This window comes from Anolis sagrei, chromosome 5, assembly GCF_037176765.1.
Source record: "Anolis sagrei isolate rAnoSag1 chromosome 5, rAnoSag1.mat, whole genome shotgun sequence".
NCBI lineage: Eukaryota > Metazoa > Chordata > Lepidosauria > Squamata > Dactyloidae > Anolis > Anolis sagrei.
The window spans coordinates 140,262,423-140,280,524 of NC_090025.1; the positions used below are offsets into that span (position 1 = coordinate 140,262,423).

The window sequence follows — 18,102 nt, forward strand, 5'->3', positions numbered from 1 at the left end:
AAGCCAAATTGAACTCAGCGGGGGGGTTACTTCTGAGTAGACACACAGAGACCTAAACTACTCCAGCACTATCTGCTAGCTAATATTTGCAAGATTTTAGAATACACTGGCAGGAGCAGACAAGCAATACTGTCTAGCATGGAAAATAATCTTGGGATCCACATTTTTCTTTCTTTCACCTGCAGTAAGGCCCTATCTACACTGCCAAAAAAATCCAAATTATCTGCTTTGAACTGAATTATATGGCAGTGTAGATTCATATAAGCCAGTTCAAAGCAGATAATCTGGGATCAGATACTGGATTATATGGTAATGTAGATCCAACCTAATTGGTAGGTAAAAGGTAAAGGTTTTCCCCTGAAATTAAATCCAGTCATGTCTGACTCTGGGGGTTGGTGCTCATCTCCATTTCTAAGTTGAAGAGCCAGCATTGTCCATAAACACCTCCAAGGTCATGTGGCCAGCATGACTGCATGGCACGCTGTTACCTTCCTGCCAGAGCAGTACCTATTAATTTGCATGTTTTGGAACTGCTAGGTTGGCAAAAGCTGGGGCTAACAGCAGGAGCTCACCCCCGCTCCCCGGATTTAAACTGGTGGCCTTTCAGTCCGCAAGTTCAGCAGCTCAGCTGTTTAACCCACGGTGCCACTGGTAGAGGTTGCCATATAATTCAGGAAGTTTATAATAGTAACATACTCTGCCCATTTTGAGGGCAACAGACCTCATGCTTTTCTGATATGAATTTACAATTCCAACCTAATTGAAAAATACTTATTGAGATATCTTTTTTCAAGTTAATATGTTTGTTTTTCTGATGCCAGTTTCTTGTCTCTAACCCATTTTTTCATTTTTCAATGATGGGCCTACTTTTACCTTTTCTTAAAATGAGAGTTAAAATGAACGCAAAACCAGAAGATGCTTATATGCAGAATAGAACATAGTTGAAGGCAACTATTCTTATAGTAAGATGTGAGTAGTGCTCACAAACGTCTGCATGTGGCATTTCTTTCCCGAATGACACAGATAGCTTTGATCTAGTGCCTTCTAATTCTTGTAATAATTACTTCCCAGAAAGATCTGTATTAACCTCATTCTAAATATCCATTGCCCTTTGAATACTACTATTCTGAGAAGAAATAGTTCTGAATAAAAAGGAAACTATATAAACTGCTATTATATAATGCAGAATCTTTATACACATCTGTATTAAGTACAAAATCATAAAGATCTTAGAAAAATATTATGAGAAGGCAGCAAGTATAAAACTGTATATTAATGTCATACATAAACATCTATGAATTCCATTTTACAAGCCAAAAGAGGTTATTCACATTTTATATACAGCTGAGTATTTTTAGTTTCTTAATAACTCAATTTCTTTTTGTTTTTATTCTAAATGTTGCTCTCATTTGAAAAAATGAAGAATGTGAGGAATTCTGCTAATCTTTTTTTTAAAACTAAAGGATTTGTGCACTTTATATACCGTATTTACACTATTCTCCTTTTTCTTTTTTGACTAAATTACCTTCCCAAAATTAGGGTGCACATTAGATTTGTGTAAATGCTTTTTTTGGGTTTCAGGTTTCTAAAAATTGAGGTGCATATTAGAGTTGATGGCACATTAGACTCAAATAAATATAGGTATTGCTTAATATTCTAAAAGACATGGGTATGTTTGATTATAGACATAAGAGATTTAAGTAAATTAGAGGTTGTCCTGTCCATGTATGAAGTAAATGCTTCATTTTAAGGACCTCATCACATGGATGAAGTTCCTCAGGATGCTTCACCATTCTCCATGGGGAATCGGTGGGGCAGCGGGGCAATCCCGGAACCCCACCTTGCCTGCAGTGACACTTCCCCATCCCACGTGCAGCTTCCCCCCCACACGAGCCCCATGCTTCCCAACAGAACATGGGAAGCCGCTCACATTCCAAGGGAGGCATCTTACCAGGATGCTTCTCCACGGAGCCCCGCCAGAAATCCCCATATGTTGTATGATGGAGTCTGGTGGGCTCTGAGGATGAAGCATCCTGGCCCGTGGTGGCGCAATGAGTTAAACCCTTGTGCTGGCAGGACTGAAGACCGACAGGTCAGATGTTCGAATACAGGGAGAGCGTGGATGAGCTCCCTCTGTTAGCTCCATCTCCCCAAGCAGATACATGAGAGAAGCCTCCTGCAAGGGTGGTAAAACATAAAGACATCGAGGCATCACCTGGGCAACGTCCTTGCAGACGGCCAATTCTCTCACATCAGAAGCAACCTGCAGATTCTCAAGTCGCTCCTGACACCCGCACACAAAAACTAGGATGCTAAATTCATCATGTGTGATGAGGTGGCAGGTCACTCCTCTTTTCCACTGTGATCTTAATGTAAACAAGGGATTAAGTCCTTAAAGAAACCTATAAGTTTTTCCATTAAGGTATTGGCTGAATTAGTTTCTGAAATCTGTGAACTAATATGAAACAGCAATTTCAAAAAACTCTCCAAAGATGTATACTGCATTTACTTTCAGTCAAATCAATATCAGAAATGAGAAGATGAACCTGATTTCAGTTCTACCTTCTTCAGCAGGCAGCTGATTAGAAAGATTTTAATATGATTTTAAAATCTTTTGGTTCAGGATGATTATGTAAAAAAGAAAAGAAACAATCCCAACATCTACAGTGGCCAAGCTGACAAATAGCAGCAGAGGAGGAAATAATGAAGAATTTGCAAACAAACGGAGACTGGCGCTTGGTATCTGGAAAAGAAGACAAAGGTAAACTTGAAGACTACCATAAAGGGGATTTAGTGAAAGAAGATATATGGGTAGTTGCTTGTTAGTTGTGTGATCCTTTTTTTGAGGGGCCTCAGATGTCATGGGATGGGGTTCACGGGTGTGGGGATAGAGGGTTAAGAAACGTTAAGGTATAATTAACTGTACAGCCAAGTCTGTTTTTTCATATGTATAACGAGCACTGAATGTATACCCTTTTGTAAACCTTTTGCATATTTTATCTTCTTTTTTGTTAATTTGTTTTGTTTCCTATATACACAATAAATCAATAAAAATTTATTTAAATTTTTTTAGAGAACACATATAGTGCTGAATCCAGACTTAATCTATTTTATTTCAAGACCAACTGAAATAAATGGCGTTCAGGTTTGTCATGACTAATTGTAAAGTCACACAGATTTCAATTCAATCTTAAATGCAGGTAATTTGAATTTAATCTAAGAATTCATTGTGTGATTGTGTTCTTCCATGTTTAAAAACTGCTTTACTTTATGAAACACATGATACATTGAGCCCAACATTCTCTTCCCAAAACTGCCAACTAAATTTCACGTGAACATAATACTTACCCTTGTTGTTTTCACTTTATTCCCAGAAGAACAACTCCATCCTTTTCGATCTGGAAGAACTTTACATTCCTCTCCTTCAAGACATGGTTGCATGTGGCACCACCATTTTTGCTCCACTATTGAAGCTAAAGAAACGTAGAACACATTTTGAAAACATTTTTGAAAGTTGGTTCATAGCTATGTGCAGAATAGGATCTATTGGGCAATTGCACTTATAAAGCCATTTATAAAGCCATTTATATGCAATAAGACAGAGAGGCCACCGTCCCTCAAGCATTGTGAAACCTTACAGTTATTGTCAAACATGTGTAGGATTAATTAAATATGTTCAGAACTAATCTTACATTTTAACCTTCTGGCTAATTTCTCCTGGTGTCACTTGAAAAGTTTAATCTCCATATGTCCACTATATTCTGAACTATTGAGAAGAAATGTACCCACAGAAGGTGATATATCTACGATTTAGTGATAGCTGACAACATAACAATTTCAGGAAAGAGATCATGCACTGTTCCCAAAGAGTTCTACACATTGGTCAAAGTCAAATGTGTTTCCTTTTATAAAAAAAAAAGATGTCTTTTAGACTTGAACAAAATCTTAACACATGGATAGAAATAATGTAATCTTTCTGATGTTTCAGGTGCAAAGCCATAATTCATCACCTTTAGTTACGATTAGATATGGTTGTTGGGAGTTATGGTCCAACATTTATTTATTATTTATTTATAATATTTTTATCTTGCCTTTCTCAAACCCAAAGGTGACTCAAGCTAGCTTACAAACTGGCAGCCATTTGATGTAATAACAATATACAATATATAATTTAAACATTTAAAATAAATTTATAAAATCATACAATAAAACCATTTAAAAACATATGAAATTAATGCCTTCATTGTTCATCTCATTGTCCAAAAACATTGTCTGAGCCATTCCACAATTCAGTTCTACATAGTTCTGTCACAGGCCACCAAGGAGAGGTGAAAGGGGACCTAACTCCTCCCAGTACTAAGCTGAGTGGGTTAAGCCCCATTGAAATGACCCAAAAAATTGGACTACCCAGATTTTTAGGTAATTGACCTTCCTGAGGAACTATCCATTAAATGTGCATTAAATGATCAGGCAGTAAGATAAAGACAGCTATTACCACTGAGCACTTCCAGGAATAAGAAAAGCTGCCTGCAATCTATCCTATGCACAATTACTAAGAAGTAAACTACACTGAACACATGGAGGACACTTTATTGGCAGGAGTCTTCCTATTTACAAATGGTTGCATGAAAATGAATGAGAAAAATAATTTGCACTCCCACTGCAAGTGTCTATAACTAGGTAAAAATACTGATAACAAAAATCTGCTTGCCAATGTTGAGATCCTCCTACCTTAAAATGGTTCTGGGATCCCTAACATCTGCAGAACTTTGTGATTCCTACCCAAACTAGATGTGGCATTTGTCTTGTAGGTAGCACAGTACACAGTACTAGCTTACCTATCCAAACACATCTCTCCCGTTGAACCACCTAGTAATTTAAGATCATCTGGGGAGGTCCTGCTCTCGATCTTGCCTTCTTCGCAGGCGTGTCTGGAGGGAGACGAGAGACAGGGCCTTCTCAGTGGTGGCCCCTTGGCTGTGGAACTCCCTCCCTAGGGATATTAGATTGGCTCCCTCCCTCCTGACCTTCCAAAAAATTAAAAACCTGGCTCTTTGAACAAGCCTTTGGAAATGCTGTGCAAAAGACAAACAGAATTATGTAAGTTTGAAACATGTAATGGCTTAAACGATGCTACTGGAAAGTGAAATTAACAGAAAGACATTGGTTATTATATGTTTTTAATGGTTCTTGTATTGTATTAATTTTATATTGAATTTATAATGCTGTTTTACATGTTTTAATTGTATATTGTGAATTTTTATGGCATCAAAATGCTGCCAATTTGTAAGCTGCCTTGAGTTGCCTTTGAGCTTGAGAAAGGCCAGATAGAAATATAATAAATATAACACATATATAAATTTTCAAAAAAGAAATTTTCAGAACAAAGAGAGTGATTTAAATTGGGTTGGTTTGTGGTGTGGAGGATTTTTAGGCTTTCCGATCACCTCACTCCTGATCAGACCCACCTCCAAATCTTGTTATTCACAATGTGAGTGATCATAATATGTCTCTAACAAATATTGGAATTAATTAAATCAATTCAGCACTATGGGCATTCAGACTTTTTCATCTTTTTTTTGCCCAAGGGCTTTTTTTTTTTCACAACCAGACTTAGTAATTTATTTAAAATTCTCTATCTACCATTCACCTTGGGTGTACCTTCAAATAATTCTCCTTGTCATTATAAACACTCATGAGAATAAACAAAAGGCAATCCTTTAAAGAACTCAAGGCATATGGCTCGAGAAGAAAGAAAACACAACAAAAGATGTCGCACCATCAACACAAGAAGGCGCAGCTCGAGTGGTACCTGCTACCTGCCCGGGGAAGCAGGAGCACTTGACTGTCTGTGATCTTTCTTCTATCTTGTTTTTATTGCAACATCGGTGGAGAGCCACCACTTCACAAGTTCCAGTTTTAACATGATGAGCTGTGGAAACAAAAAGATGTTGAGAGCAAGTATTGACTTCTGGGAGAAATTCAGTAGAATGCTTTTAAAGCAAGAACGCATGCACGGTATCCATCGCCCCTCTCTGTCACTGAAAGAATCATCTGTGCAGTAAAAAGGTTTATCCTCTATCCACCTTATTCTAGGGAACTTTATATGCTTAGTAGTTTCATACACCTCAGAACATTGCTAGCTTCGGGTTAGACAGGGACACAGTCTCTCAAGCCATCTCTGTCTGGTTATAGGCAGAGAAGATAATCATGTGAACAGACATGCACAGGAACACAAAACTGTGTTCCTCATTAACAGGGCTTGGAAATGGTAATTTTGCACTACAGCTTCCTGACTGCCCCAGCCAGGGTGTCCACTGGAATTCGGAGAACTGTAATCCAAAATTAAAATTTCCAAGCTCTTCCCTTATCTGACAATTTAGAAATGTACAAGTCATTTAAGAAAAAATCAAGTCAGACCTTCAACAGACCAGTGCATTGTGGGGTGTAGTTTTTCCACAACTTTCCATTTGTAACTTTAGAGACAGAGTACCCTAAAGCCATTCAACAATACTGATCATTATGTTTTTGCATTTCCCCAAACATTGCAGTTCTTCCTTTTGGTTCTCAGGATTAAATTGTGTGTTTGTGTTGGTTGCCTTTTTGGAAGGTAAACACAGGCTGAACTAGAAAGATAGGGCAACTGCTGTATTGTCGAAAGCTTTCATGGCCGGAATCACTAGGTTGTTGTAGGTTTTTTCGGGCTATATGGCCATGTTCTAGAGGCATTCTCTCCTGACGTTTTGCCTGCATCTATGGCAAGCATCCTCAGAGGTAGTGAGGATGCTACCTCACTACCTCTGAGGATGCTTGCCATAGATGCAGGTGAAACATCAGGAGAGTATGCCTCTAGAACATGGCCATATAGCCCGAAAAAACCTACAACAACCTAGGGCAACTACTTCTGATGAATTCTCATTATGGGAAGGAAAACAAGCTACTTATAATAGCTCTCAGTTCCTTTTATGACTGGTTTAGTTTCATTTTTATATCATCCACATGTCACTTACAAAAATTAGTTTCTATTAGTATATATGCACTTTCCTAAATACACTAATCCCTATATCCACAGGACTGATACCTGTGATTTCACTTATCCACATCCACATCTGAAAAAATATGTTCTTTTGAGGCATTTTCTAGCCCCCCTAGTGCAATTCTATGGTATATGTCCATGGTAAGTTATCTACTGAGTCATGCTGGAGGTCCTAAAACGCTTGATAAGTGCTCTCATCCGTTTAATTTTCTAGATCCTCCAGTGTAGTTCTATGGTATTCTTTCATCAAAGTTGAGCACAGAGTTGAAGGACTGGATAACATAACAATGTTAGAGAGATGTTCTCTCCAGCCACTTTTATATCCTTAACATGATTCTATGGTATGCTTTTGCTGGAAGATATCCATTTCAATAGGCTCACTACTAACTACGATTCTTTGTTTCCAAAAGCAATCCAGAAACACATTCCTTGCAGACATGGGAGTTGGACTGCACTTTATCTATTGGTAGTCTATGTAAACATTTTTAATAACAATAATACCACGGATAAGAAATAAAGAATACATTGAAACATGTATTCTTACAGAAAATAAGCATACTGTAGTATCACAAGTGTGACAGCTGGCAACAAAATATATAATTTATCAAAACACTATTTTTTATTTTTAAAATTCTATCCCACTTTTCCAAATGCAAATTCCAAGATAGTTGAATAAAATAAGGATAACATAACAATAAAAGCATAAAACACTAATAAATTAAGAAGATGACAGACTAAAAAAGATGAGATACCACATAGTTTAACTAATGCCTGTAAGGAATAACAATACAGTGTAGGATTGAGATATGATTAATCTAATAAGCCAAAACCTTCAAGAAGATGGTGGTCTTTTCTATTCAGAAGAAGATCAATAGTGAGATGGCTAGATGTCCCTCAATGGGCAAGACTTTCCAGACTATGAGCATTCTGTGCAGGTTCTGTTCATACTCTAATTTGCAGTTGTAATTATATTTGTTTTGTTTGTTTGTTTACTTATTTCCTGCCTTTCTCCCAGTGCAGGATCCAAAGAAGCTTAAAACAAAAATTAATATAAGGTACAAGATTAAAATGAGATGCAAGATTAATGTAAAATTGTGTACAGCTTGCAAAATTCCCAAACCAGCACATCCAGTGGCCATAGTAGCTGGGAGATTATTAGAATTGTGGCTTTTTAAAAAAAACAACTTTCCAACCTCTGTGTGTGTGTGTCTCAGACACAATAACCATTTGTTATGGGAAATGAAAAATTGAGTACAATCTTTTCTCATGCCAGTAAATACCTTCTGATAGTGGGATTCAATAATTCCAACTTTGCAACTCATCAATCAAAAGGTTTTTCCCCCCCTACTAACGATAGTTTTTAAAACATTTTGTTGCATGCACTTTATTATGCCAAGAATATTTTTGTTTTTTGTAATACTTATGGGATGAACACTCAATATGATAAACAATGCCGAGAATAGAAAATCAAACATATTTCAGACAGTATCGATATTGTTTCTAGTTCAAGGTGAATGTTAATTTCATGATATTCTAATTGAAAACAACAGTTAGCTTACTGGAAAATAAAAAGCTTTTTGTGCAGGAAATATGTACTCTGTCAAAACAAAAGACTAGAGTATGACTTCTTAAAAAACATATGCTAAGGTCATTTTAATGCATACTCCATTATATTATACTGACAATAAACTGGAGAACTTAATTGGAGACGGCATGGTCAATTGTAAAGTTAGAATTATGTGTCAACAATGTGGTATGACAGCTTTAAAAAGTAATGTAATTCTAGGCTGCATCAATAGGAGTTTTGTGTCTAGAGCAAGGGAAGTACTAGTGCTACTCAATTCTACTTTGGTCATACTTTATCTGGAATACTGTGACCAGTTCTGGGCACTATAATTCAAGAATTATATGGACAAGCTAAAGCATGTCCAGAGGAAGGTGACTAAAATGGTAAGTGGTCTGGAAGTTGTGCCCTAAGAGGAGCTGATTATGGAGCTGAATATATCTGCTTCTCCAGAGACTAGGGCACAGAGCAATGAATTCAAACTACAGGAAAAGAGAGTCCCTCTAGACATTAGAAAGAACTTCCTGATGGTAAGCACTGTTTGATAATGGAATGTGCTGCAAGGGTGTGGTACAGTTGTCTTCTCTAGAAGTTTTTAAACAGTTGTTGGATTACCACCTGTCAGGCGTGCTTGTTGCTAGCAGCACACCCTGCAAGAAAGATCATAAGTGCCTGCTCATAGAGGAGCATTTTAAGGCATGATTCTTTATTCTTCCATACTTGGTGAGTAAAAGTTTGGCAACATCTTCGCCACATGAGCCTCCCCCAAGCAGAGCAGACGCATTGAGTAACCACCAGTGTCTAAAAGCCTTTCTCCACATGCCACACATTCCTACAAATATGTAGACACCGTGACAGAAAGCAGATGAGTAAGAAAGGTACAAGGAAAGTTGTTGTTGTTTGTTCGTTCAGTCGCTTCCAACTCTTCATGACCTCATGGACCAGCCCACGCCAGAGCTCCCTGTCAGCTGTCACCACCCCCAGCTCCTTCAAGGTCAAGCCTGTCACTTCAAGGATACTATCCATCCATCTTGCCCTTGGTCAGCCCCTCTTCCTTTTTCCACAGGGAAGGAGTAAGTCCCAAACTTAGTGTACTCACAGTAGTAGTCCGTGCAAGTCAAGCACAGGAAAAAACCACCAAGTAGGAGTAACTAAGAAGTCAAACAACCAAAGGTCAAGATGAAAACAAAACTACAGTAGGCAGGAGAATCAAACACTTAAAAGGGCAACTTATCTAAGATAAATTCCTTGCTGCTGCTAACATGGCGGATGAAAAGGAACTGAGGTGCTAGCCCCATCTAATCGCTATTTCCTCCAGGGCAGGGTGAGGGGGCTACCACCAAGAGTTTCTTAAAGCTATAGAGAATTCCAAGCTGCCTTGCACCTGCACACAAGACCCCATATGTGGGATTTCACAGAGACCCCAAAGAAGAAATCTATTTAAAAGTCCCTGAAAATCTAGAACTTAAGTAACTTAAGTCTGTTACTTATTCTTCCCTGTTCATATTGGTAGGTAAATGTTTCGCTACACATCTCACAACATTACAGAAATTTGAGGTCCATCTGCATCTGCTGCATTCTACTCCTATGTAAATACTGTCATTGCATGCTTCAATTTGAGGTCAAATTTATAAGTCTAATCCAAGTCCTTACATCTGTGAACAGGAATTGCAAAAAAAGGTTAATTGAAGCTAATATGTTCCTCAGAAAGGACAATGAAAATCTAAGGATCTATAGATTAGTTACATCACATACTTCCCAAGAGTTATTAGATTTCACCAAAGAGGAAATATAAGAAAGTGAGCAAAAGATCAAAATATATAAAGCATGAACTAATGTAATATTAGGAACCTCTGGATCACTGGACCCTGTGAGGAAAAGACAAAGAGAGATGGTTCCATCAGAAGGCCCATTAAAGGTATCCTGAGTGACCTGAAAAGTTTACCATCCCAGTTCCAGCAGGAACAACTGCTTCAAGGGACTGGTAAACAGTGGTTTTGGAAAAAAATAGTGCCCTCTTTACTCAGTTGCTTCCTAATCAACTGATGTATTGTGCTGATGTGTGCCATAGATAATTAGGTACAGTATCCAGGCACATGTGTTTAGCATATGGGATACAGAAGATGAATGCAGTATTTATATATATCTGTAATAAAAGAAGAAGGAAGAATGTCACTGTCCACAAATAACAATGCTTTCACCCCATCCAACACCAGCATGCAAACTTTGGTTTCTTGAAGTTTTAGTGAAGTGGTTAGGAAAATATTCCTCAACTACCTTTTTTGCAAACCACCAATCCCTCACCTCTTTCCCCACCAAAACATTCCTAGAAATGCACCAAAATGGACTGGTACTTTGTCTTTTCATTTCATTTATTCCCCCTGAAATTATTCTAACTTGCCAAAAATCAGTCAAATATTGGGAAAGAATCAGGAAGTGGAAGATCTCTGGTTATTTCTAGGTTGAATTTTAGCCCAATTTTAGTCAAAAACATGGCAAGGTGGATGAGATTTAGTTCCTTCTATTCTCCCATTACATTTACTTGCAATGAATGCTCTACAAGCTCATCCCCTCACCCTTTCAATGTAGAAAAATAAACTCCATGTTTTTAGACTTAGCTTCCAGAAGTTTCAGCCATTATGGCCAATTGCGAGATATTCTGGGACTTGTGGTTGAACAAGTTCTGGGGACCCAGAGGTTGGAAGCCAGTGATATAGATCAAGTTAGAGTCACATCCCACTGTACTTAGCAAACTGTGTATTTGGCTATTTAGAATAAGCCATTTATTATCTTGGATGGAATGTAATGATGTATAATAAATGGTACTTAACAACGATTCTGTGCATCTCCACCTAAAAACATTGCTGACTGGACATCTTAAAAACCGAAACCCTGGGGCTGCAACTACGAGACAATATTTAGTCTATCTGGATTAGAATTGAGAAAATTGTGGCCAGGTGTGGAATCCCTCAAAGCATTTTTGAAGACACAGGGCCTGGCAGCACCTACCATCATTTCTTGGGGGGAAGTGGCCACAAATGGTTCCCCCCAAATCAGGCCCGTAGCCAGGATTTTATTTTGGGGGGGAGCTGAGTTTCATTCGGGGGGGAGGGGCTGAGTCTGAATGAAAGAAGGCCTACCTTAGCAAACCTTTTGTATCATTATCCCAATACCCCCATGCATATGGGATATATTGAGCATGGTGATCAGATCATGATATGAATAAACATAACAGTTTAAATAATGTACCAGTAAGGCCTACTCACAGACCACCATGAGAATTTCGGGGGGGGGGGGCTGAAGCCCCCCAAGGTACATGCCTGCCCCAATAGAAAATTGAAAAAATGAGGGAGAGGGAAATGATAGGCACAACAGCATCAAGAGTACAGCTCTCCAAGTTCTCTCAGAGAGAGGCTGTGTACTTCCCCCAACTCTAAGCAATTGCAAACTTCAGCTCTAGATCCTGGTTTCCAACTCTAAATCCCATCAAAAATTACCAATGTGGTAGAACAATCATTTGATAAGAAGACTCCACGTATTCATAAGCAAAAACAGAAATGAAAAACATCACCCCAAACACTGTAATCAGTCATATGTAATCCAGTAAGTTAGATACTGAAAACAAAGATGTCTAGAAAGAGAACAATAAGGTTTTAACAAAAATATAGAAGAGGTAATTTCTGTCCTCATTTTAATTTGTATTCTTTGTTGTATCATTGATTCTCACATTTTGCCTCCACAGATTCCTATTTAGTAGTTTTTACACAGTACAGCTAGCTCCCTAGAGACAGCACATTACACCTTCCAAGCAGAAATCAAGCATCACCTCTATGCACCAATAGGCATCTGAAATGCAAGCTATTTAATGGATGTGGTTTGTTGTAAAACACTTTCCAAATAAATTAGTGCTAAAACAAAAACTTTTCAAGGCAGCAAATTTCTCAATCTCTACCCATTAGCGAGAAAGAATAGGACATTTTAAAGTGTTTTTATGCCAATGTAATCAAATTAAATGGCACAGCCATTTAAATTTATGAATGGTTTTTAAAAGGCATTTCAATGGATGATGAGAAGAACTGATGAAACGAGGTTTGCCAGTAGTACAGCAGAAGAGAAATATAAGTTTTGTTCGATTTTGAACGAAGAAGACAATAACTGCCTGGCATTTCAGTGCAACACAAGCACATGCAAAGAGTGACTGCTTTCCATCTATATTATGACGTGCCTTTATAAAAACTACAAACTGATTGATCACTTGCCATGGAGAAAATACAGCCTTCTAGATGTTGCTGAATTGTATTCCCCTGAGTACAACCAACCTAGGCAGTGATGAACAATTGTGGGAGTGGCACTTCACCAATGTCTAAATAAGGACATACTTTGATTGCCCCTTTAGTGTCCTAATCTTTCTAGTGTCCTAGAAAACACTGATACCTTAAGTTGTACTATAATCTTTTTAGTTTTACCCAATTTAATTATATTTAGCAGTATATATACTCATATGCGGTGGTGCAGTGGGTTAGACCGCTGAGCTGCTCAGCTTGTTAGTCGCAGGTTCTAATCCGAGGAGCAGCTGAATAAGTAACTTTTTAATCTGAAACTTGAATTTTCCAAATCTTTTCAGTTTGATCTGTAACAACAGAGATTTGTGCAATTTATATATTTAATATCGGTCGCAGGTTCAAATCCAGGGAGCAGGGTGAGCTTCCGCTGTCAGCCCCAGCTTCTGCCAACGTAGCAGTTCGAAAACATGCAACTGTGAGTAGATCAATAGGTACCGCTCCAGAGGAATGGTAACAGCACTCCATGCAGTCATTCAGGCCACATGACCTTGGAGGTGTCTATGGACAATGCCGGCTCTTTGGCTTAGAAATGGAGATAAGCACCATCCCCCAGAGAGACAGACATGACCGGACTTAATGTCGGGGAAAAACCTTTACCTTTACCTTATGCAAGTACTACTCTATTCAAAGATATTTTCCTCCACATCTGTAGGTTTGACATTTGCAGATTTGATTATTAGAGTTTTTGCCTTCTGAAGCCTTTATCTTCCCTACTGAAGCCTGGGCTGCCACATTCACATGCACACAACAGCCTCAGGTTGAAGAAAAATAAAAGAAAGATTATTATGGCTGCTGCCAACTGCCTTTGAAGCTTGCTGTTCTGTGGTGTTTGGCCAGCACTTGGCCAGAGTGGTGGGTGGAGAGACCTCAATGAGAATGCAGAGAGTGAAGCCTCTTCCATCCCTCATCTGCTGGCTGCGGAATCCACCTTGGTCCCAAGAGCTTGCTCACCCTCCCTGCCTCTTTACCTAACTTCTCCCCATATCTCTCCACCACAAACAAGACTACGTAGAACTGCTACTGAATGTTTCGGAATGCACTTCATGTCATGATGGATTTCTGGCTGCAATGGGCAAATACAGTAAAATAGAAAACACTGATGCCCTTGCAATTAAGTGAAACCAGGAACAAAATCACACTGATGTGTTAATATCATAACCCTGTGCCCCCTCCCCAAGAAGCCATGCAGCCCACCCCCAAGCTTTAAAAATTAATCCAAAAGTGGCCAGTATCTACATCAATAGTTCCCAACCTTTTTTTGACCAGGGACCACTTTGACCAAGGACCACTCCCCAACATTAGTAACAAAAGGGTTACAAATCAGTTTTTGTCAACTTTAGATTTGGTTTGGTTATTTGGGGTGCCAATTCAGAAAACTGCATTTGATAGACCACATCAGCTCTAGTTTCTGATACAGAACATATGCCACCCAGCAGTAGACATCTGCTCACCCACACAAAACCATAAGCCTTGGCATTATAAGAGGGTTTTGCGTGACCAGTCATTCTTGTTGCAACGGTGTAGTAAAAGTGAAGCCATGACCATATTTTAGTTATTGCAGACCACTGGTGGTCCCCGGACCACAGGTTGGGAACCACTGACCTACATAATATCAAACCATACATATGGGATTTATGTGCAAATGTCATCAACAAACTTTTTCAAAAATGTCAAGGAAACACAGGGGGCAGGATCTAAAAGGAGAGATTTCTACGTGGATCATCCTGTAATGATTTGCAAAACTAAGTCATAATCCCCAAAATGAAAGTAGATATACCCACAGGCTCACAAAGTCAGAAATATGTTATTTCTCGCATTTAATCTTTAACTGTTAGTATGAGCAGAATCACAAATGTGCAGACCACTGCTACAAGATTAATTTAAATTGGACGTTATTTTTTTTGCAAAAAGCAAAGGGGGAAATCCAGTGGTATTTTTAAGGCTGATAATTTCAGCATGACTTTCAAGGTTTTCAGTCTGCTTCTTCAGATACATTAATAAAGATAAATTGATAACCATTGCCTGAATTCAGGATCAATGTGCAACAGATAACAACAAATCAAAAGTAATACTACCTTGGAACCATATTCCATATGCACTGATTCTAACTGCCCATCTCCTTCAGCCTTCATGCAATTTTTCTGATATGTTTACTCAATATTTTTACCCATGCAATATAAGAAGTCTGACATTTTATGGATGACACAATAAATAGAAAACATAGTGTGACTAAAATGTCTTTCAACTCAGAGCCCAAATCAGCATGATGTTATTCTGTGACCACACATCATGGCAAGGTGGGTTTCCCCCTCCCTGCCAAAACCCACAATGAGCATTTGCTTGGTTTATAATGATTGACACAGAAACCTAATGTAGCTTATCTTTCCTGCACACTTCAGTGGTCTTGGTATGTCACATCAGTCTCGACGTGTCACTCCAAAAAGCAAGAACATGAATAGACTGCAATTCTTTTTTTTAAGGCTTCATAATCTTTAGCTGTTTGTGATTGTTCTACTGGGCTGTGAAATCCAACTGAAACAAGTATTTAGAACAAGATTTTAAACTATTGTATGTTTTGTTTAATAAACATTGAGGAAAATGGCAAATGCATATTTATTCTGAAATACTGATGCCTAGTGTTAAAAGCTAGCATCAATTGAAGGACAATGTCCAAAATGCAGTGATGGACAATGTCCATCACTGCATTCAGCCCCATCTTTTTTATCATGAAGGCAAATGGAAAATAAACTACTCTTAAAAGTAGATTTAAAATAAGGATGATGATGATGATGATGATGATGATGATGGGCAGTTCCTTGACAAAATTGAAGGAAAAGTTGACAAGGAGAAGACTTAGTTATGGCTCACGAATGGAACATTGAAGAAGGAGACAGAAGGCCTGATTCTTGCAGCCCAGGAGAAAGCCATCAGAACAAATGCAATTAAGGCCAGGATTCAAAAATGACCCAAATGCAAACTGTGCAAGGAAGGAGATTAAACCATTGATCATATCCTCAGCTGTTGCAAGAAAATTGCACAGATGGACTACAAACAGAGGCACAACTCTGTGGCTCAAATGATTCACTGGAACTTATGTCACAAGTACCACCTGCCAGCAGTAAAGAATTGGTGGGACCATAAACCTGCAAAAGTAATGGGAAATGAATGCACAAAAATACTGTGGGAATTTCGAATCCAGACTGACAAAGTTTTGGAACACAATACACCAGACATCACGATTGTGGAAAAGAAAAAAGTTTGGATTATTGATGTTGCCATACTAGGTGACAGTCACATTGAGGAAAAACAACAGGAAAAACTCAGCCGTTATCAAGACCTCAAAATCAAAAAGCTCTGGCATAAACCGGTACAGATGGTCCCAGTGGTCATTGGCACAGTGGGTGCCGTGCCAAAAGATCTCAGCAATAAACACTCACAAAATCATGATCTGTCAACTGCAAAAGGCCACCTTACTTGGATCTGCACGCATCATTCAAAAATACATCACACAGTCCTAGACGCTTGGGAAGTGTTCGACTTGTGATTTTGCGATATGAAATCCAGCATATATATCTCATTTGCTGTGACATACTGTGTTTTTGTGTCAGTAAAATAATAATAATAATTTTATTTCTTGTCCTCTTCTTCTTGTGGCGAGTTATAGAATAATGATACACATAAACATTGTAAAAATACCAAAAATACACATATTAAAACATATTTCTATAAAAGTTACATATTAAAATACACAAAACAGGGATTAATCAAAGGACACACATTTAAAATTTATGTTTAAAAACTGTCTGAGTAGATTGAAACATATTACAGGTTGATCTTTCATTATCTGGAATTCCATAATCCATTGAAATCCAAAATTGTACACATAGGTGGCTGAGACAGCTTTACTTTCTGATGGTTCAATGTACACAAACTTCCACTTGGCATCTTGGGGTCTATAGAACATATATCAGTCTGGACAAATTAGTGTCATGATCTCCTAGCATGAATAGGAGCTGGCTATGGCTACCACTGCTATACTAGCTGCGGGATTCTAAGGACTGTAGCCAGAAAAAAGATTCAACTTTCCATGTTTCTTACAGATAAGTTTTACGTCAGGCATTTTTAGGTCATAAAAGTTCTGGCAACACTGATAAAAGAATTCCTTCATAACCCTTTTCCATATATATATATATATATAGAGAGAGAGAGAGAGAGAGAGAGAGAGAGAGAGTTTGCCATAGCCAGGTTGCCAAATTAGCTGCATTGTGCCAGAATAAATTGTATTTATCAGCTTGTGTGCCAATCACACCAGTTAATGCCATATGTACAGGGAGATTTTTGGACTTTTGGGGAAAAAATATAAAGAGAAAAGACAATGGTGCCCTAACTGCATTCTCAAAATGAATATTTTCAAACAGAAAAGACTCATAAATCCTGGGTTATGTCATCTAGCATCTAGACATACACAGATATGGACAGTTTTATGTTAAATAAAAATGGGGTTGGGGGAGAACACGGGATTAATACAAGGAAAGAATAGGCTCAAATCCATCTGGACAAACAAACTCCACATAGTACAGATCCACCAGATGGAGGAATCTTTTGGACCAGAGCATTTCCAGCCATCTGACTTTATCCTGTTGGGTTTAGCTAAAATAATTTAATTCATTCACCCGTGGTAGTGGTGGGTAAAAGTTGCTGGCATAAACATGTCACTTCTCCTGTGAATATGACAGGTATTCATTTTGATGAAAGTAACAAATCAAAATTAAAAGACCACTCTCAATAATTCCAGAGGCTATAGAATTAAAAAAACATACATAGTTTAAAGTGAATATAAAAAAATTTTTAAACATTTTCGTGTAACTCCCTTAACTCATTTATCTATAAATAACACTGGCCAAAACACATTTTTGTGTCTCAAATATTAGCCCTGTTTCTGGGTATATTTAACTTTCTGATTCCAAAAATGGCATCAGTTTTCCCCCATTTGCTCTAGTTTTTGAGATACAGAACATATGCCATATACCAGTTGCCATCTGCTCACCTATGAAAAGTCATGACAACCATGGGTTGCTGTGAGTTTTCCAAGCTGTATGGCCATTCTCTCATGACGTTTCACCCCACCTATGGCAGGCAACCTCGAAGACTGTGAGGTC

The 18,102-nt window shown here is 38.2% G+C and overlaps 1 protein-coding gene across 3 annotated transcripts in view; it reads right to left on the reverse strand.

Moving 5' to 3' along the window:
• Positions 1-18,102, reverse strand: part of TAFA2 (TAFA chemokine like family member 2) — a 197,544-nt gene that overhangs the window by 30,060 nt on the left and 149,382 nt on the right. For all 3 annotated transcript variants that reach the window (XR_009631594.2, XR_009631595.2, XM_060777545.2), the window contains exons 3-4: positions 5,780-5,932; positions 3,349-3,473 (exon numbers count right to left, since the gene is read on the reverse strand). Coding sequence is in view for 1 of the 3 variants with exons in the window: in XM_060777545.2 (XP_060633528.1) it covers positions 3,349-3,473; positions 5,780-5,932 (278 nt within the window). In the remaining 2 variants the exon portion in view is untranslated. The remainder of the gene's footprint in view (positions 1-3,348; positions 3,474-5,779; positions 5,933-18,102) is intronic.